At 39.0% G+C, this 19,845-nt stretch overlaps 2 protein-coding genes across 8 annotated transcripts in view; one reads left to right on the top strand and one right to left on the bottom strand.

Moving 5' to 3' along the window:
• LOC126412085 (GPI mannosyltransferase 2) overlaps positions 1-19,845 on the top strand; it is a 263,581-nt gene that overhangs the window by 65,672 nt on the left and 178,064 nt on the right. For all 6 annotated transcript variants that reach the window (XM_050081494.1, XM_050081498.1, XM_050081497.1 and 3 more), the window contains exon 2: positions 8,833-8,903. The gene's annotated coding sequence lies outside the window, so the exon portion shown is untranslated. The remainder of the gene's footprint in view (positions 1-8,832; positions 8,904-19,845) is intronic.
• Positions 1-19,845, bottom strand: part of LOC126412084 (dual oxidase-like) — a 257,727-nt gene that overhangs the window by 61,825 nt on the left and 176,057 nt on the right. For both annotated transcript variants that reach the window (XM_050081493.1, XM_050081492.1), the window contains exons 23-26: positions 18,220-18,437; positions 13,304-13,534; positions 7,671-7,764; positions 380-590 (exon numbers count right to left, since the gene is read on the bottom strand). In XM_050081493.1, the coding sequence (XP_049937450.1) occupies positions 380-590; positions 7,671-7,764; positions 13,304-13,534; positions 18,220-18,437 (754 nt within the window). The remainder of the gene's footprint in view (positions 1-379; positions 591-7,670; positions 7,765-13,303; positions 13,535-18,219; positions 18,438-19,845) is intronic.

The raw sequence follows: 19,845 nt of genomic DNA, 5'->3' as shown, positions 1-19,845 counted from the left end.
TATTCTACAATCAGTCTGTAATGTAGCTTATTTTTGTTTCAAGCTGTCCATTAGTACCTCATTAAAGCTATTCAACAATAAAGTCGTTGTACTCAGGTGGGAGTTATTTTAGTGTCATTACACAAAATTCTCATGGCCCTTCTTTTCTGTTTTTATGAGACCTGCTGTGGGTCAACTTTTCGCAGTAAATACTCGGAGACATTTAGGCCTAGCATGTATGCGTCTCTCTCACATACTATGTTCTTGTTTTGTAATTACCGAGTTAATTTTCAGACATTATCTGAAGTTGTGGGCTGAAAGACTACTGTAAGATTTTCATGCCATTTATAAGCAATTGTAACGTGAAATTTTTAAATAACAGTGATAAATATTCACATACCTGTACAAGCCGTCCCATTCCATGAAGGAACATAAGTATGTAGAAAATTGGATAAAGTGAATGTATCAACCAAAATGCATTATACAGATGCTGCCGTGCATATCTTGTGGAGAAGATGCAGACCAGAGCAAGGAGCAGTGTCAGAAGGATTCCAGTTACACCAGTGATTGTCTGCCAACACCAGTATTGGAATTTAGGAATCTCGTGTGTTCTGAAACAGAATGATGGTAAACAACATCTGTTGTGAGAATAGTGCCAAAATATTTGTTTCTCAATTACATTGAGAGCTAGCTGTACGTGGAAAATCTTTCATAAACCTTCCATGAAATTCTATGAAAAACATAAACATTACTAATTTTGAAATTACAGCATCATGATATATTATCTTGAATGAAACAAAGGAAAATCCAGAATCGAATAACTAAATTATTGTGAAATGAATAGATTGATACTCATCTTTGTGTGTGTGTGTGTGTGTGTGTGTGTGTGTGTGTGTGTGTGTGTGTTTTTCTACTTTAGAGGAAGGTCTTTTAGCCAAAAGCTCTAATGTATAGCAGTCTCTCTTGTCTGTGGCTCAACATCTACTCTGTAAGGTGTGTAACTATCTGTACCTAATATGTTCCAAAATGCCACACACAAAGCATGCGTACCTAATAAGTTACAAAATGCCACACACACAAAAATGGGATTTGCTAGTGCTCGTACCTTGGGTTCTGTTGATGATAAAAAAGATAGGTCAAGTGTTTTGGATAGTCCTTTGGCCAGGAACCATTTGTATACCCAACAGAAGGATCGTTTTAGTGTCACTGTCCTACAGGACAGTGTCAAAGTATGAATAATACACAGATCCTCCTGCTTAGGCAAATGGAGCAAATCATTTGGTTCTTTTCGTATTTTATTTGGTCAATGGAGGGCTTGAACGGACATATTGAAAAATTAGTTTACGGGCATTTCCTTGGAAAACCGCACAAAAGTTTATTTTTTTACTATATTTTTGTCGTCGTCAGTAGACCAAAATCCAGATGAAGATTCCAAGACGGCTATGCACAACAAATGGCTGAAAATTTGTACAATATATTCCTAAGATCCCAAATTTGGACAACCTTGAAAATATTCTTCATATATTTATCCATTTCTGAGATACAGAGTTTGAAAGTTAACTAACTTGTAAATATAAAATATGCATGTGAAATCCAGTTTGAGGTGAAAATGGAACCCCACTTTGTAATACTAAAGCACATGCAATTTTTATAGCGAGTGAAATCTTCTGTGAGGTATAAAATTAGTTTTGCGTTATTTCAGTTTCACATGCACAAACTAGCAAAATTGTTCTGACCCATACATTTCGTATGAGTCACATGCCCCGCTGTAGTAGGGAAAAGAATGGATCCACCAGAAAGATGTTCCCATCAGAGCACAGAAAATTGTCAGTGTGTTCTTGTTTATTTACAAGACTTTGAATGAAGTGGAGTACCAGCTGCCTTAGTGTACCTTTCTCTGCACCTTTAAAAAAATTGGCATGCAAACATATTCATGCTTTTTTATAGTGAGAGGGGGAAGATAGTGGCAGTGACAAATACATCGAAAAGTAATAAGTACTGGAAGATAGTAGATAGTAGTTGTGTTATAGAAAGAGTGAAGGAGACAAAGGTAGTGCGAGAGAAACGCAGTGGTAGTAGAATATAGTTGACAGTGACAGAACAGTGTTGGGAAAAGAGTGAAGGAGACAGTGTCAGGGGAAAGGAATAAAGAGAAAGTGAAAGTGTGTGAGAGCCAGTGGTAATGAGACACAAAGTTTATGACAATGATGACCAGGAAGAGAGAAATTGTGACAGTGAGAAGAGACAGCAGCAGCAGTAGGAAGGAATTAGCAGTAAGAAACAGCAAGAGGGAGACAGTGACAGTGACAGTAGGACAGAACAAAGGGGACTGTGGCTGTGACACAGGAGACAATGACACAGAGACACAAAGAGACAACGGCTGAATGAGTGAGAAAGGGGAACTGGGACTGGATGGGTATGAGTGACTTAACAGTGATTGACTAGTGAGTGTGAGCGAGATAGTTAGGGGAGCTTTCGGGAGTTTGAAGTGAGTAGCATGTTTAAAAAAAAGTGTGATATGTTTGCATTCCAAAATTTTTGGGAAAATTTTTAAAGGTGCTGAGGAAGGTAAAATCAGGCAGATGGTTTCCCACTATTCAGTCAGTCTTCTTAAATAAACAGGAACACATTCACATTTTTTGTGCTCCAATGTTTCCACAGATGTTCTTAAATGAATCCAATTTACCTGTATGATACAAAGAAATGATCGAATGTGTTTGTCTGCTGTTATGGTGTTAAATTCAGAATATTTCGAAAGCTGTTTGTTGCTTTTACTCTACTCGTGGATCTAAGTAAAACATCTGATGCATTCTCTCACTCAGCTTGAAAGAATTGGTGTAAAAGTCATTTTTCTGTTTCTATCCAGAACTTGTCTATTCATCAAGAATCAACAATTGCATATCAAATGCTTTACAACATTCCAGAGTGCCCCATAGGGTTCTGTCTTTGGATCATTCATATTTGTGATATACAGGGTGTTTCACATGTACCCCATGAGGGGTGTATCCTTCTGGTCCACTGCTACACATCATAGTGCAATACACAGAACTGCCCGTGCCCATATCAGAGTGACATCACTGATGTCACATACCTATTCTGTGCACATGCTGCCTGTTCCTCCCAGCTGTCAGCTAGTCTTTCTGTCCAAATTAAAATTGTGACTTACAGTAGAACCCCTCTAATCCGTCACCTTCGGGACTGGGACCATGGTCGGAACGAAAAAAAGGTCGGATTATCCAAAAAATCTAATATTTCTTGCAAAAAATATAAAGAGACATTTAGTACAAAAAATTAAACAATTTAAGAAGTAAAAGACGTCTACAGTAATATAAAAAGATGTTTTTTACACAGTGTAAAACAATATATTAATTAAAAAAGTCTACACACACTATAATATGTATTGGTTTTAAAAGGAAAAACGAGAAACAAATTACAGTACTGTACTGTACTTAATAACGTATAAACAATATATACTGTAAACTAAAAAATGTTTATAGCACTGTATGTAAAAAGAAATTCTTCACAAAGAAATAAACTACTGTACGTATCAACTAAGAAATGATTATACTGTATGCATTGTTTTTACAGTAAAAACGAAAGTAAATTACTTAGAAAAACGGTCAATGATACATTTTTGTTGAGCAGATGTTATTCTAGATTTAGCTGCAGTGTCCCTCCATTTTTTATCCCATAAAACGTTCAGTGGAGTTGAAGTTGGATTCTGCTCGATGTATTGAAGGGCGATGTCAAAAGCGTTTTTTGCATCGTTGTGTGAAATCTGGGTGGGGGGGTTCGTCTTCGCCGTCCGAGTCCTCATTTACAGTTTTCTTGCCAACAGCGGCAACAATCTGGTCCACATTGAGCTCTTCAAAAGTGTCACCGGCCTAGTCACATTCATTGATCCACTCTTCAACTTCATTGGCAGGGACGTTCGTCTCCAGAGTTTGTAGATCTTTAACGATTTTCAGTGTGTCGTTGTTTTGCTCATCTTCGGTATGCTCATTTTCAGTCATAACTTGTGGCCAAAGTTTACGCCACGATTTCCGCAGTGTGTCAGGTTTCAGTTCATCCCATGCTGCAGCAATTGTGTATATAGCACCTTTGATGTTCAGGGATTTCATTGCCTCAAATAAGTTATGACCTCCTTCAGATTTTTCCAAGATTGAGCCGATATACTTTCTGCGATATCGCCTTTTTAACCATTCGATAATGCCCTGATCCATTGGCTGGATGAGTGAGGTCACATTAGGAGGCAGAAAGAGAGCTTTTATGTCCCCTTTCGCCAAATATTGTTCAGATGGATGTGATGGTGCGTTATCTAACAGCAGTAGAGCACGAACAGACAGATTTTTTTGCTTCAAGTCTTTTTCGACCGATGGCGCAAACTTGTCGAAAAACCAGGATTTAAAAAGGTTGCAATCCATCCAAGCAGATTTTTGATTGCGGTAATAAACCGGCAAGGATGATAAGTTTATATTTTTGAATACCTTTGGCGTGTTAGATTTGCCAATGACGAACAAGGGGAGCTTGTGGGTACCATCTGCCTTGCTACGAGGAATGACTTTTTTTTATCTTTTATAAGTTTCGTTCCTACCACGGATTCATTTGAAGCTGCGAGCACTTATGTAGTTCAGCCCTGTCTCGTCGATGTTATACACTTGGCAGGGTAATAGTTCATTTTCTTCTACAATTTCTTGAAACCTAACAGAAAACTCCTTAGCAGCTGCGGCATCAGCAGATAGTTTTTCACCGGAAATAGAAACAAAGACATGATTCAAATGGTTCTGAGCACTATGGGACTTAACATCTGAGGTCATCAGTCCCCTAGAACTTAAGAACTACTTAAAACGTAGCTAACCTAAGGACATCACACACGTCCATGCCCGAGGCAGGATTCGAACCTGCGACCGTAGCGGTCGCGCGGTTCCAGAGTGAAGCGCCAAGAACCGCTCGGCTACACCGGCCAGCGGAAATAGAAACAAATCGGACACCATGACGAGTTTTCCAACGGTCAATCCAGCCTTCACTGGCAGCAAATTTACTTTAAGCATCCAGTTTTTTGTGCAAAACTTTCGCTTTTTCTCTGAGAATTGACCCGGATGTTGGAGTTCCTTTCCTTCTTTCTTGACAAAACCACATCCACAATGCGTTATCAAGCAGTTCAAGTTTAGGCTTTTTTAGTGTTTTGCGATTCTTCAGAGTGTTTTCACCATCAATCGTAACTGTATAGGATTCAATGTCTTTCCGATTCTTCCTCCAATCCTTAATTGTCGTAGTACCTACATTCAGTTCCTTTGCAATATTTGGAGCGATTCTCCTTCGTCCAGTCTTTGTAGCACTGTTACTTTTTCATTTAGTGAAAGAGTTACATGTTTAAGCTTGAATCCAGACATGCCGAAAAACAGACAACGGTACACACAATGATCTACAGTAATGAGTACTGTAGAGAAGACGGAATAAAGCAAACGACGACGTTTTTTAATGCCAACAAAGGATAAAACTGCATAATAACGTACAGTATAACAATATGCACAGCGATAGACACCGCAACAATGGCCCTACGGGAGTCCAGTCAGTGACAAGTCGGCACAGGCTCGCAAGCCTGAGCGTAGTCGGACTAACCGGAGTGACGGACCATACAAGGTCGGATTAGGGGGGGTTCTACTGTACATGCTTTCCTATGTCAACACTTCAATTATGTGAAGACTTCCAGGAAGAGATTTATCAGGCAAATGGAAAATTATCCACATTCCTACAGCACTTTGAGCCTTGTTTTTCCCCAACAACAAGTGAGGATGAAATTGAACAGAGAAGGATAACTCAATATAACAAAGTACCTTGTGCTCTATATAATTTAGAAGACAAACCATAGTCCAGAGGCATAACTTCATTACCTTCAGTAAAACACTCTGAGGACTAATGCAAAAGCAAATTTAAAACAAAAATTGCACCAACTAATAAGCAGCCACGTCAAGTCATTTTAGATAGATACTATACGTATGACCAGCAAACGATGCTACATGCATGACCAACAAACATTAATCACAAAGATAAAACACCTAAGAAGATTACAAAAAAATTAAGATCATTCTCTGCAATTGTGTCATTTTTAGTGGAGTTGTAAAATCTTATTCAAATGACTGAACTACGCTAAAGTAGTTCTTTTAATCAGGCTGTTACTTAGGACTATATTCTGACATACTTTAACTACCTCTCACATTAGCTTTTGCAAAGGATTATCCATGGAGAAAGCAATACAAGACGCCACAATTTAAGTCTTAATAGAGCTAAAAATGAAAATATAGATAAATCCCGTTAGTATATTTTTTGTGCATGCATGGGTGGATTTCAAAATTCTGCTCGGAAAAGTGTTAAGGCATTAATGCCATCCTTCTTGCATACATTTTTTACTTCCATAACGGAAAATGAAGGGTCTCATTGACAGACTGTATCACAAGCATGAAACTAACTTCCTCAGAACCTGGAACCATAACATATGACAATGAGATTCACATCTCAGTAAATTTATACCTTAATGGTCTGTGTTGCTGATAATAATAAATTTCTGCTGGATTGTGATGTACACAATCACAGTGTAAGACACGAAAATAATTTTCAAGTTGATTTTGCTTTCTTGTCTATGGTTCAAATGGGAGATGTCTGCCTGTGCAAATTATCTAAATATCTGTATTTGAGAACTGAACATTTCTGTCAGCTACATGACAAGTCAAAGTGTTTGTTTTAAAGCTACAACATAAATAGTTGTGTATTATTAATTAGCCTCTGTAGATACAGAGTTTTCTCCAAAAAATATAAATGTAACCAAGTAAACATTAAGCTTTCAATGTAAGTGAAGCATCAGCTATTTAATATAACAGAAGAAGTGACAATTTAGAAAAGTTGCAGTGTTTCTTCTTTTTTTGTAGGCAACATCACATAGTATGGTGATAATTTGTCAGCACACGGTACAGATTCTTTCTGTGCTTTGTTTGTTATTTTTAAATGTATAACTTGACTCATTCCATATCTCTGAAGGCTCTTTGTCTTGTTGCAATCTACAGAATGAATGAGTTCTTGAGCCTAATATGTTATAGGAGGGAAGCTGTCAGTAATGTGTAAGTTGATTCTCTGTATCAAATGATAATTTTTAGGCTGGTGTTTAGTATTATTGTTGCTTTGGGGGTCATTACAATCACAGTATTACAGAAGATGGAGAAAGACTGTACAAATAGAATTGTTGCAGCAACAGTCCTTGCATTTATGGAAACTGAGGAAATTTTAACTCAGTAATAGTACACTGAAACTTCCTGTGGAATAAAAGCTCTGTTATTATCGGTGAACCATTCTGCCTAATTAGAAAATCATGGTGATCTTGCAGTATTTTGTATTTGGTACTATATTAAGCTAGGTGTACATGTTGTTACACTTTTGTCATACCCATATGCTCAAGTTTAATTAGTGATTGGGAATGAGTCAGATTTATAAATGTAAGCAGTAGTTTTTTCTGTTGTCCAAATTTATTAAAGTACTGTGCAGTCTGGTGTAATTCTTTCTGTTGTCTAATGTTACATAATAGAATACATGACACATGTTTCAATTTTATTCAGCCAACGTACTTAGGTTTCACCCTTTAAGTTTAAAGTATTTTAAGAAGACATACATATACATTTTTAGATATATATGAAACTTACGAATGCTGAAAATTACGGAACAAGCAGGAGAGATCATCTGATGGCTGTGTGCTGATGCTGTAGAAGTTGAAAGCATGTCCAACTATATGAATTACTGAAATAAAATTTACACATCATATTTAATATGCCAATAGAAAGTCATGAGTTGTTTGTGTGATTAATAAACATTCTTAATAATATGAATTCTACGCAATTAGTCATATCCACACTATATGTTGACATGGCATGTGTAAGTTGTACAATCATTAAACATTAATTAAATTTATATGACTGTACAACTGGCATTTGCATAAGTTTATTGATCTACCTTCTTCCATTCAAGAACTTGTTTTTAGTACAGGTATCTGTTGGATAAGAGTTAAACTGAAACGGTATTTATTCTGTTACTGATGATTCAGTGAGGCTATATGAAATAAAATATAATATCTTCTTCCTTCCCATTCTGTACCCCTTATTCCCTACACCTACACTACCCCATTAACTGCTTGCAGCCCCTTCCGTCTTAGCCGCCCCCTACTCCTTCCTCTTTCACTGTACCCCTCCACCTGTCCCACCCCTATTCCTTCCTCTTTCACTTTACCCCTCCACCTCTCCACAGCCATCTCTTGGCGCCCAGCAGCTGTGCAGTCTCCCCTCTCATGTTGGTGGCGGCAGCCTGCCCCTGGTGTTGGTTGCGCTCCCCCTTAGCTGCAACACCCTCTGCAGCCCCCCTCCACCTCGGTAGCAGCAGTGCTGTCATTTGCTCTTCTCGGCACATCTCCCCTGCCCTGTCAGCACAACAACAACAACAACAACCACCTCCCCACTCCATGTTTGTGCTACACAACAATGTAGCACCTGAGGTAGGATTGCGACACATGGCTGGCTGATTTTGAAGCGTTAAAAAACAATGTACTGAGTAATAATTTGTGACCACATTTCAACCTATTACGTGCGACACAACCAAGTGCTCTAATATACAATGTGTACTATAAGTCTGGTTCTTTTTGTGGTACTTAGCTTGTGTAATGTTTTAGACTTATGTATAATTGCGACTTATGAACAAAACTCAATCATTCCCACATAATGGGGAATTTTACTTCAGTGTGGAAGTTTTCATCTGAAAATGAATTATCTTAAACATAAACACTTAAATCAGTGGAATTTTTTTGTTCTGTTTCAGACACTGAATCCTGTTGCTGAAAACTGCAAAAGCTGCACAGAAAAGACTGCACATTTGGAAATTATGTCATGGTATGTGACATTGGTGTTTAAAAATTATTATTTTTATGTGGTCACAACTGTGCTTCTGTGCACCAGTGCCACCTGAGTTATTTGTGCTTCCTTGGAAGTATAATTATCTTGCTGGAAGCAGTATGTGACAAAATCTGACAAACTCATCTCCCATGTTTTACGTCTAGCATAACACCAGTGATACTCTTGTAGGAGCTGTGCACTGAAACCTTTAAGCCATAAAAATTTAGCATAGTTGTGAGTTCAGCACTTTGACCCTTCTTAAATGGTGGGAGATGTACTAAATAAGCAACAGATGAAGTTAATAAAAGATTCATAGATAATTTCATTAGGATATTCAGGTGTGTTCAAAATAATGAAATATGTTGTCCAAAAATGTTACTCGGAAGGCTGGTGACTGCTAAAGTGACCCCCACTCCCCATCCTCGTCCCCTGTCCTCTCCTGTACCAGTATTGCTGCCCCAAGTTCCCTTCTGTATGGCTGTCATTGCTCTTTTGTCACATTTCGTTTTTTTTTTACAAAATAATTGTATGGATAAAAATCTTCTCAACAAGTGGCGGCAGAACACATACACAAAAGGAGGTTATAATTAGGCAAACTTTTGGAGCCAGTGGCTCCTTCATCATGCAGAAGCACGGTAGGGGAAGAGGGATGAAGGAAGAGGACTGGAGCAGTCTAGGAAAATGGGTAGATTTCAGGAAAGTCACCCAGAACCGTGGGTCAGGGAGATTTACCAGATGGGATGAGGAGGACAGACTGATTGTTCGGGAATGTACCGGACGAGATTTGAAAACCTGAGAGCTTAAAGGTGGAAGACAGGGTAATGTGCAAGACAGGTATAACTGCTTAAACAATGTGCACGAGTTAATAAGACTGAAAAGCTAACTGCATTGTACGTAACAGAGGTGGGAGAGGGGCAGCGAAAAACAAACAGGTAAGAAAAATGAAAGATGTAGAAAACTGTTACTGTGAAGAAATGCTGAGAGAGAAGGAATTAATGTAAAGTAAGGCCAGGTGGCTGGTAAGAACCAAGGACATGTAGTGCTAGTTCCCACCTGCAGAGTTCTGAGAAACTGGTGTCCGGGAGAAGAATCCAGATGGCGCATTTCGTGAAACAGGTACCGAGGTCATGTCTGTCATGTTGTAGAGCATGCTCTGCAATAGAATATTGTGTGTTGACTGTATACACCCTCTGTCAGTGCCCATTCATCCTAACTGATAATTTGATGGTACTCGTGCTGATATAAAAGGGCCGAACAGTGTTTACATAACAGCCGGTGTATGATGTGTTGTTTCACAAGGTGGATCTCCCTTTGATAGTATTGTATGCCAGTTGCAGGGCTGGTGTAGGTGGTGATTGGAGGGTGCATAGGCCAAGTCTTGCAGGGGGGGGGGGGAAGGGGGGGGGCTGTCACAGAGGTAGGACCCGTATGGTAGGGAGATGGATGCAGGAGTAGTATAGGGTCTGATAAGAGTATCCTCGACCTCTCGCCTAAAGCACCTCTCCCCTCCTGAATTGTCTATGTTACCTAAGAGTCTCATTTTTCAGCTCAAAAACTGCATGCATTTGATCATGTTGCTGTGGTGAGGAACCTACTTTCCTTCACACGCAATGTCAACTGGAAATATCACTTTGCAATCCAATCCCAAAACATTTATAACAGCAAATCAGGCATTGAACCAGCCTTGAACAATTCCGATCATAATCTCAACTAGATCCACCACAACTATCTCAAAATCATCCCTTACAAGCCTTCCAAGAATTCCTCACATCCAGCATTGCTTCACAACCGTTGCTCAGGTCCCTACAACATGACCCTAACCTGTCCTCTGCAGAACTCCAAGCTCTACGTTCCCTACAAGCTGATGACTACATCATTATCCTCCCAGCAGACAAAGGATTTACCGCTGTGGTACTTGATCGATAAAGAGCACTACAGTGAAGGTTTATGCCAGCTGTCAGTCACCTGTACTTACAGCGTCTGCCATGAGATCCCATCCCTGTGATTCGAACTGACATGCAGTCCCTCTCATCCTGGCCGACTTATAGTTGCTGGTTTCAATGCACTCAGCAAACGTATATCTGCCTTAGTTGATCAGCGCCTGCAACTCGTAGTACAGAGACTTCCGTCCTATATCAGAGACACCAACCATTTCCTAGATTGTCTGAAATCCGTGCCTGTCCCGCTCCCATCATCACATCTTGCTTCTTACCATTTATCCCTCCTCTCCCTATACCAACATCCCCCTGTGCATGATCCGTCTGCTGCTTAACATTTCCTCGGTCAGTGCCCATCAGATACCAAATCTATGACATCCTTCCTACTCACCTTAATCAGCTTTACACTTACCAGCGACTACTTCACATTTGAGGGGCAGACATACAAAAAGATCAGGAATACAACCATGGGAACCAGGACGGCTCTGTCCTGTGCCAATCTTTTCATGGGTCACTTGGAGGGGGCTGTTCTGGGATCCCGAAGTCTTCAGCCTCTAGTTTGGTTTAGGTGCATTGTTGACCTCTTTACCAAATGGACCCATCGTGAGGCTGGCCCCTTAAAATTCCTAGAATCTCTAAATACCTTCTCTCAGTTAAATTTCACATGGTTCTGTTCCGAATCCTGTGCCACTATCCTTGACGTTGATCTCTTTCTCACCGATGGCCAGCTGTACATGTCTGTCCACATTAATCCTACTAAAAAACAACAGTACTCACATTTTGACAATTGCCGTCCTCTCCATGTCATATGTTCCCTACCATGCAGCCTCGGCATGAGACACAAATGTATTTGTTCGGATGCAGACTCTTTACAACAAAACGCCCCCATTCTCACCTCAGCCTTCACTGGACGTAATTACCCCACCAGCCTAGTTCAAAAGCAGATTTCCCAGGCCATCACATCCAATCCTGGTACTGATGATCTTGCCAAAAAACAGCTTTGGAGCACATCACTGGTCTCTCATTATTATCCTGGCTTGGAATGTATTAATCAGCTACTTCGACAAAGGCAGGACTTCCTAAAGTCGTGCCCTGAAGTGAGATCCATTCTGTCTGAGATTTTGCCCACCACACTTAGAATAGCTTTCCGCCACCCTGTTAATCTCCGCAATATTCTTATCAGACCCTACGCTCCCTCTGCACCCATCTCCCTACTATATGGCTCCTACCCTGTAACCATCCCCGCTGCAAGACTTGCCCCATGCACCCTCCTATCACCCACCTATACCAACCCTGTAACTCACAAGTAAACATAGTTCGGCCATTTACATCGGCACGACTACCACAAAATTATCAGTTAGGATAAATGGACATTGGCAGAGGGTGTATACAGCAACACACAATGTCCTATTGCAGAGCATGCTGTACAACATGACAGTCATGACAACGGTACCTGTTTCACCACATGTGCCATCTGGATTCTTCCCCCAGACACCAGTTTCTCAGAAATCTGGAGGTGGGAACTAGTGCTACACGTCCTTAGTTCTTGCTACCCACCTGGCCTTACTTTACGTTAATTTCTTCTGTCTCAGCATTTCTTCACAGTAACTACTACTTTTTTCACTCAGTTGTGCTTTTATACATCTTTTATTTTCTTACCTGTCTGTTTTTCACCCCCCCCCCCCCCCCCCCACCTCTGTTATATACAATGCAGTTAGCTTTTCACTTTTATTAACTCATGCATTATGTTTAAGCAGTTATATCTGTCTTGCATATTACCCTGTCTTCCACCTTTAAGCTCTCAGGTTTTCAAATCCTGTCTGGTGCAGTCCCCAACAATCAGTCTTTCCTTCTCATCCTGTCTGGTAAGTCTCCCCTGACCTGCAGTTCTGGGTAAATTTCTCAAAATCTACCACTTTTCCTAGACTTCTGTACACAACAGCTCACTTATGAGTGACCTTAATAATTGAAGTAATATAATACTTACAAGTAAGTTAAAGTAGAACTTACTCGATATTTTCTTGTATTGTCAGGTGGGTTTTGTATCACTGATAATGCAGAAACCCTCAGGGAAATTTCGCATTGTTCTAAGTTTTAGTGTATGTTTTTAGCTGGTCTTTGCATTTGGTTTGCAATGGTAAAAGGAAACAATGAAGTCTTGTGACAATCCACAGTCCGTCCTTCACACAGTATGATGGAATTGTTTATCACTAAGCTTAACACTCCCAATGTGGGGAAGGACTGTCAACAATATCAAGTGATCTCTTTCCATTGAAAAATAATGGATTCCCATATTCATGTTTAATCTACAAATGTTCATTTATGATTATTTCTAATGTGATAGTTTCCAACATACAAAATTCTTATGAATATTTAAAATAGTAATTATTAATGAATAATTTTTTAGGATGAATTCATCACTCATAATTTTCAGCAAATTTAGTATTGTGTTGGACTTACCAGTGAAAACAACAGCCCAGACAGCAATATATTTATGCATTTGTACAGCACGATCAAAAGGCACATACAGATGTAGTGCAGTGTTGCGTAGTGTAGTTATGGTGTTACGGCACATGGTGACTAACAAGGTAGAGTAGGTGAACATCATGGCAGAGGCTGCACCACGTGTTATAGTAACTCCGTAGCCTGCTATGCGCCGTAAACCAGTGTGCTCTCTTTCCACTGAATAGTCTGGAATGTACACATCCAAGAAAATACAGTTACTCATTTGTTGTGTATTGTAGTTTCTGAAACAGCAAGTAAATAACTACCTTTCATTAAATTATATTTCGAACTATATTCATTATATTGTAACATGGTCTGGACTACATCAAATTCTTGGTTTGAAAATTGTCTAACACTTACGTAATATTCTGTAATTTGGAATGGAGATAGCCCACTGCCACTGAGGAGAATTATGTTATTTCATGGATAGTAACATAAGCGCATAATCAGCACAGTGTGTAACAACTAGGTTTGGTTTATCTCCACTCCAGTAATACCAGCAAGGGTGAACAGATGGAAAAAAAAAAGAAAAAGAGAGATGAAAAGCAAAGAGAGATGAGAAACAAAAAGAGATGAGAAGCAACCACTCTTGCACACTATGCATGCATGCATGCATGCATGCATTCCACATACATCCACACCAACAGAATTATTATGGCACGTTTTTGTAATCTGGTCAGTAAAACACTGCGCATGATGAATATGAAGGAATCAGTTTGACTATTGGATTAAAGAAGTTAGATGGATGGCTTCTAAGGTGGCATTCTGAAAGTGCGCGAAAAGCTGAGGAGAAAAATCATCTTTTCTTGTCTATGTCATAAGTGATCTATACTATGCCTTTGTGGTCTGGACGCCTTTTCCACTATTTAGCCTTGTTGAAACAGGTTGGAACCAAGCCCCATAGCCAAGGACCTTTGATAACACACTGGCACTTGTTTCAGTTACAGCTGATTTGAATCTTGTGGGCGAAGAGATTTTTACTGGAGTCTGCCAGATTATGTGCTAATGCCTTCAGTTAGATTCTGCGGTCCCCAAAGTGCCTTAAAGTTTAAGGGTGTAGCAAACCATGATGGTGATCCACCTATCAGCTGAGGACATTAGCTGTGAAGGACTTTACCTCTCACTCAAGTATAAAATTCCTAATTTATGACCACACTGACACTCAGGCAGCAGTCATCTCATCTGTACATATTTTAAGAAAATCATTAGTTCAGCTCAACCTTTCCACATATTGATATGAAAAACAATGTTATCAGAATAAAGAAACAAAATGTCTGCAAGGAAAAATGCCTCCAGTAAAACTGACCTGTTGATTTCCTTAGTGATTCCTTTTTTTTTTAGTGGGTGAAAAAACTGTGTGGCAACTTTTGTTCATGTTATGGTCTAGTGTTGCTTACTAAGTAAGAATTCTTTTTCCTTTCCTCTCTGTATCAGTTTGATATTGACTACTGCAGTGCCACATTGCAGAAACAAAAACAAAGATAATAGTCAATATTGTCATGGCTTTCATACAACTATGGAATGAAGAATAATTTAAAACTCAAATCAATGTCCTTCAGATGATAATTATTTTTTAACTTAAATCTCCAAGAAAGTCTTTGTCTCATGTCACTATGGTGACAGAAGAACCACCTCAATCAAGGGGTGCAAAGTGAAGCTGATGGGTTATTCTCTGGTTCATACTTCACCACTTCTCTCGCAAACTGCATAGTGGTGCTTTTGTTTGTGCATAGGAGCCCAGTGGTCTCCACTCATTGATTGTCCTCTTCTTTGATCTGTCAAAGGAATCAAATAATCATTTCATTGCCAGTCTCTTGACATTCACCTCACACCAGCCATTCTGACATCATGATCATGTGAATGGAAATATTTGTTTTGAAACATCAGTAACTGGGTGTAATATATACTGTCTCCAAAGTTTACATTTCCGTGAAGTCTGTTGACAAAATCCTGCATGATGACCTGAAAATGTGGAAAGTGTTTTCCACGGGGGTGCCATGAGGGCTGATGGATCATATCAAGGCTGCATGCAGGACAGTTTCCAGGCATTGCTGACACATCATGATGGCATGGATGACACCTTCTTTTTAGAAGTTCTGATAATCGATGAGTCGTGAATACTTTTTTCCATTGTGAGAATGCAATGCCAGTCATTTCAATGGAAGAACATACTCACAGTAGCCACCAAAAACATTTTGAGTAACAGGTGCTGCTGAATAAATGATGGTGGCTATGTTTCGTGTCAGCAGTTGCACAATCTCTACACATCATGCTCCAAGGGGCATTACTATGACAGGTTTGTTACCAAGGTGTCAACCTGGTAGTTGCTGAAAAGTGTAGGAAATGAACTCAACGTCTACATTTTAAAATGGGAATGGGGTACAAAATTAGTACTGTTGAATAGTGCTCTGAAAACTGTAACCTTTTAATATAAACGTTTTCTAAATTCTGTGCCAATTTATTGATGACATCAAAAAACTTTTCCAGAGACTGACAATTTGAATGATGAAAGGAAAAAAAGAAAATTTGTTAAAGTGTAATGTAACTAATGTGGACAAACTTTTTCTCACCATTTCATTTAAATGAAGTTGTTTCCTATTTTAAAAATTATAAAAAACATATCTGCTTATTGCGTCATTGGGTTTTTGAGCGGACCTTTTTCTGTTTCTGCAACATGATCTATGTTTTTAACTCCCTACATGTAAAGTGATATGATATGACCTATGGGTGATGTGCACAGTAGACCTAAAATATTATCTCATGTGATGCAAGGCCAGGAGCTGGTATCTGACAATAGCTCTCACTTTTGTCAGTGCTTTTAATTGGAATGGTATTTCTAAAGGTGTGATTGTGCACTCTGTTGTTTACAGTTGCAGCTAAGGAATCTCCTAGGTTTATTGTTGAGGGAACGTTTTGAACTAGTCTGTGTTCACGTCTCCCATTATGTTGACATGCTCATATTGGGAGTGAAGTAGGTATAGTGCCAACTGAAAATACATTGCATAGGTAATGTTTAAAGGCTTATAGATTACTCCAGGTAAGCACTTCTAGGTGTGTCAACTTATTTTCAATGTGTGTGTGAATGCCACCAGTCTTTCATCAGTCTGTGTGCTTAACACTTAGAGATGGTCAGATTGGATGTATGTTTTGACAGTACTATTATGTTTGTCTGCTCTAAGAAAGTGTATCTCAAGAGGTGCACATATCCGAAGGATGTTGCAGATGGTAGGATTACGTGAAATTTAAGATAATGTAAAAGGAGACTCTGTGTTTCGTAATTTGCAGACAAGAACTGAATATTACGATGTGCAACAAGTAGCTCTGATGTGTACTTGCAGGTGGCTTAATGCAGCAGTTTGATGTTCACTTCTCTCTGAATCCCATTCTTGATTAGTGCCATAGTTCAATAGTGATTAGAACTTTGTTTTCCAGAAAGGATTCTTACATATGATCCTGAAGGAGAGATGATCAGTGAATTATGACTTTCTGGCTGGGATTAAGAACATATCATAGTAGAGAAGCGATTACTCACGTTGAAAAGATATGATAACAAAAGTGATTGTTCTGAGCAACTAATCCTTCTGTTGTAAAACAGCAGTAGTGGCTGGAATAGTATCCGTATGATATGATTAGTGATGGATCACACAGATGAGTGATAAAAAAGGAAATAGGGAACATTGTGAGCGGGCAGTACTGCTAGCTGAGAAAAAACAAGTTGGAAAGAACAGCAGCAAGATTAGCACACAAAGCAACAGTTTTATTAAATTATGTACAGTGTATTGGTTATGAACTGCAGATTAAAACTTAAGAAACTGCAAAAGTATATGAAATTAAGGAGATGGGACCTGGATAAAGTGAAAGAATCGGAGATTGCCGATAGTTTAAAAGAGAGCAGTAGCCGATGGAACTGGGGAAACGAATACAAAAGAAAACAAATGGATACCATTTAGAGATGAAACAAGATTGTAGACAATCCCAAATGTTATTCAGCTTAGGTAGAAGAAATGTCTGCTCCTGTCAGAAGGCAAACTAAGTGACTATGGGACATTGAGAGTTACAAAATCGGCTTTATCTGTCTGTGACACATTTCTGACCAATCATTCTCAGGCATATCAAATGGGTTTCCCACAGTTGTTTGGTTTGGTATGGTTTTAGGCAGTTCCCATTCATAAGAATTATTTCCAGTCATAACAAAGAGTTTTGTCAGCACATTTTTCTATCATTTTTTAGTCAACATTAGAGATTGCAACTCAACAGGGGGGAGAAAAAAAAAAAAAAAAGATAAAGAACTAAGCCACAGGGGACCATAAGTGTCCGAAGCACAGATACAAAGTTTTGAGAAGAATATTCATTTGTGGAAATCAAATTTGTAAACAAACCACCAGTCTCGTAGGTCTGAATTATTTTTTAACTAAGTCTCAGCATCCAATCTTTCATATGAAAAATAATTTACCCATATATAGACTGTGACAATAGTGTCTTCTGACAGTGTAAAATTTGCAGTTAACGTGAAACTAGAATCAGACCATAACAGAACAGATACTAAATGCAACATGTACTCAATCATCTTTTCCAATACGTCATGGTCTTCCTTATCGTCATTGTCATTAAACACATTCTGTGGCTAGATGTTCAGATAAAACTGCATACACGCTAGACAAACTCAAAATTAGTGATGGTGTGTTTAGGCCCTTGTGGTTATCACTGTCTGAATTTTAATAAGAACTGTTGAAATAACGTAGTTCATAGATAACAAAAGAAGAAGAAGAAGAAGAAGAAGAAGAAACATAATGTGTTTCTCACACAAGAAATTTTTTCTACTTTCATTTGTTTTACAGATAAGAGTGTTTTATTTTCTCTGCTATACTCACAGTAAGCTCGCTCAGCAAATATTGCAATCACAACAAGTGTGTACAAAGTGACCCAGAAAATTTCACGGCTATAATTTGCAACAGTTGATACCAATGTGAAGTACGTTGTGTTTTGTGAATCATCTAGGCTCTTTGTATGTAATGTAATATCTTGGTCTGGCATGATACTGCTCGTAACGTTCAGTGGCTCTCTCTCTGTTCCAGAATATTTAGAACCACTGAAACATAGTAAATGGCATGAGTTACAAATGGTACAAGTAATGAAGAAATTTATAATTTTAAGTTCATAACACTACATTATTTTCACTGAGAAGCTTTTCTTTTTACAATAAATATGCTAACAGTTGTCTAGTTTGTTTCACTGCGTAAAGCGCACAATATGATTACTGATAGTGCTTAATTAACAATAATTGAGCAAGATGGTCGTAGACAGTGCTTCATTTGTCGGGGGAGAGGGGGGGGGGGGGGGTTGGTACGGATTATCAGGGCATACCATGACAAATCAAGCAGTAGTTGTAGACTTGTGAAAAGTTTCACTGGGAATGCTTAAGGAAACTATATAATATTTACATTAGTGTAGTTTTAGAACAAAAGATGATTAATCGTTATAACTGTGGTTTCAGATCATTGCACATCTTTGTATTTATTTTACAGCTTATTATTATTTTTTCCTTGAAGTCCTAGAGGACAAGCTAAAATAGTCTCACTTTCTTCGGCCCTTTGTTCCCAGTCCTTAATCATTAGAAGTCTGAAGACTTCGCACTGCTAGTATTTTGTTTCTGGTTCCTTATTTCAGCTCTACTGCGTTTCACTAGTTTCCAAGTTAAGCAAACTGCTATTTTCTTTGTATTATTCTCCATCATTCTTGTCTTCGATTTTTTAATCCAAAATCTGCTTCTGTAGTTGTTTTTGTTGTGCACAATATATTTTTCAGTATATAAGAACATATTTCTATAATAGAGGGAAACATTCCACGTGGGAAAAATATATCTAAAAACAAAGATGATGTAACTTACCAAACGAAAGTGTTTGTATGTTGATAGTGACACAAACACACACACAAAATTCGAGCTTTCGCAACCCACGATTGCTTCATCAGGAAAGAGGGAAGGAGAGTGAAAGACGAAAGGATGTGGGTTTTAAGGGAGAGGGTAAGGAGTCATTCCAATCCCGGGAGCGGAAAGACTTACCTTAGGGGGAAAAAGGGACAGGTATACACTCGCACGCCCCCCCCCCCCCCCCCCCCCCCCCACACACACACACACACACACACACACACACACACACACACACACACACACACACACCCGCGCGCGCGCGCGCGCGCGCACATATACAGACACAAGCATGCTTGTGTCCCGGGATTGTAATGACTCCTTACCCTCTCCCTTAAAACCCTCATCCTTTCGTCTTTCCCTCTCCTTCCCTCTTTCCTGATGAAGCAACCGTGGGTTGTGAAAGCTTGAATTTTGTGTGTGTGTGTGTTTGTTAGTGTCTCTATCAACATACCAACGCTTTCGTTTGCTAAGTTACATCATCTTTGTTTTTAGATATTAGAACATATTTCATTTGTACATGAAACTGATATTAGGCATTGTCGTTAATCTAACTTCTGGTTTTAGTAAT

The sequence above is a fragment of the Schistocerca serialis genome, chromosome 7 (assembly GCF_023864345.2).
Source record: "Schistocerca serialis cubense isolate TAMUIC-IGC-003099 chromosome 7, iqSchSeri2.2, whole genome shotgun sequence".
Classification (NCBI taxonomy): Eukaryota; Metazoa; Arthropoda; class Insecta; order Orthoptera; family Acrididae; genus Schistocerca; species Schistocerca serialis.
The sequence above is the reverse complement of the archived record's forward strand: the minus strand, read 5'-3'. Positions and strand labels throughout refer to the sequence as shown.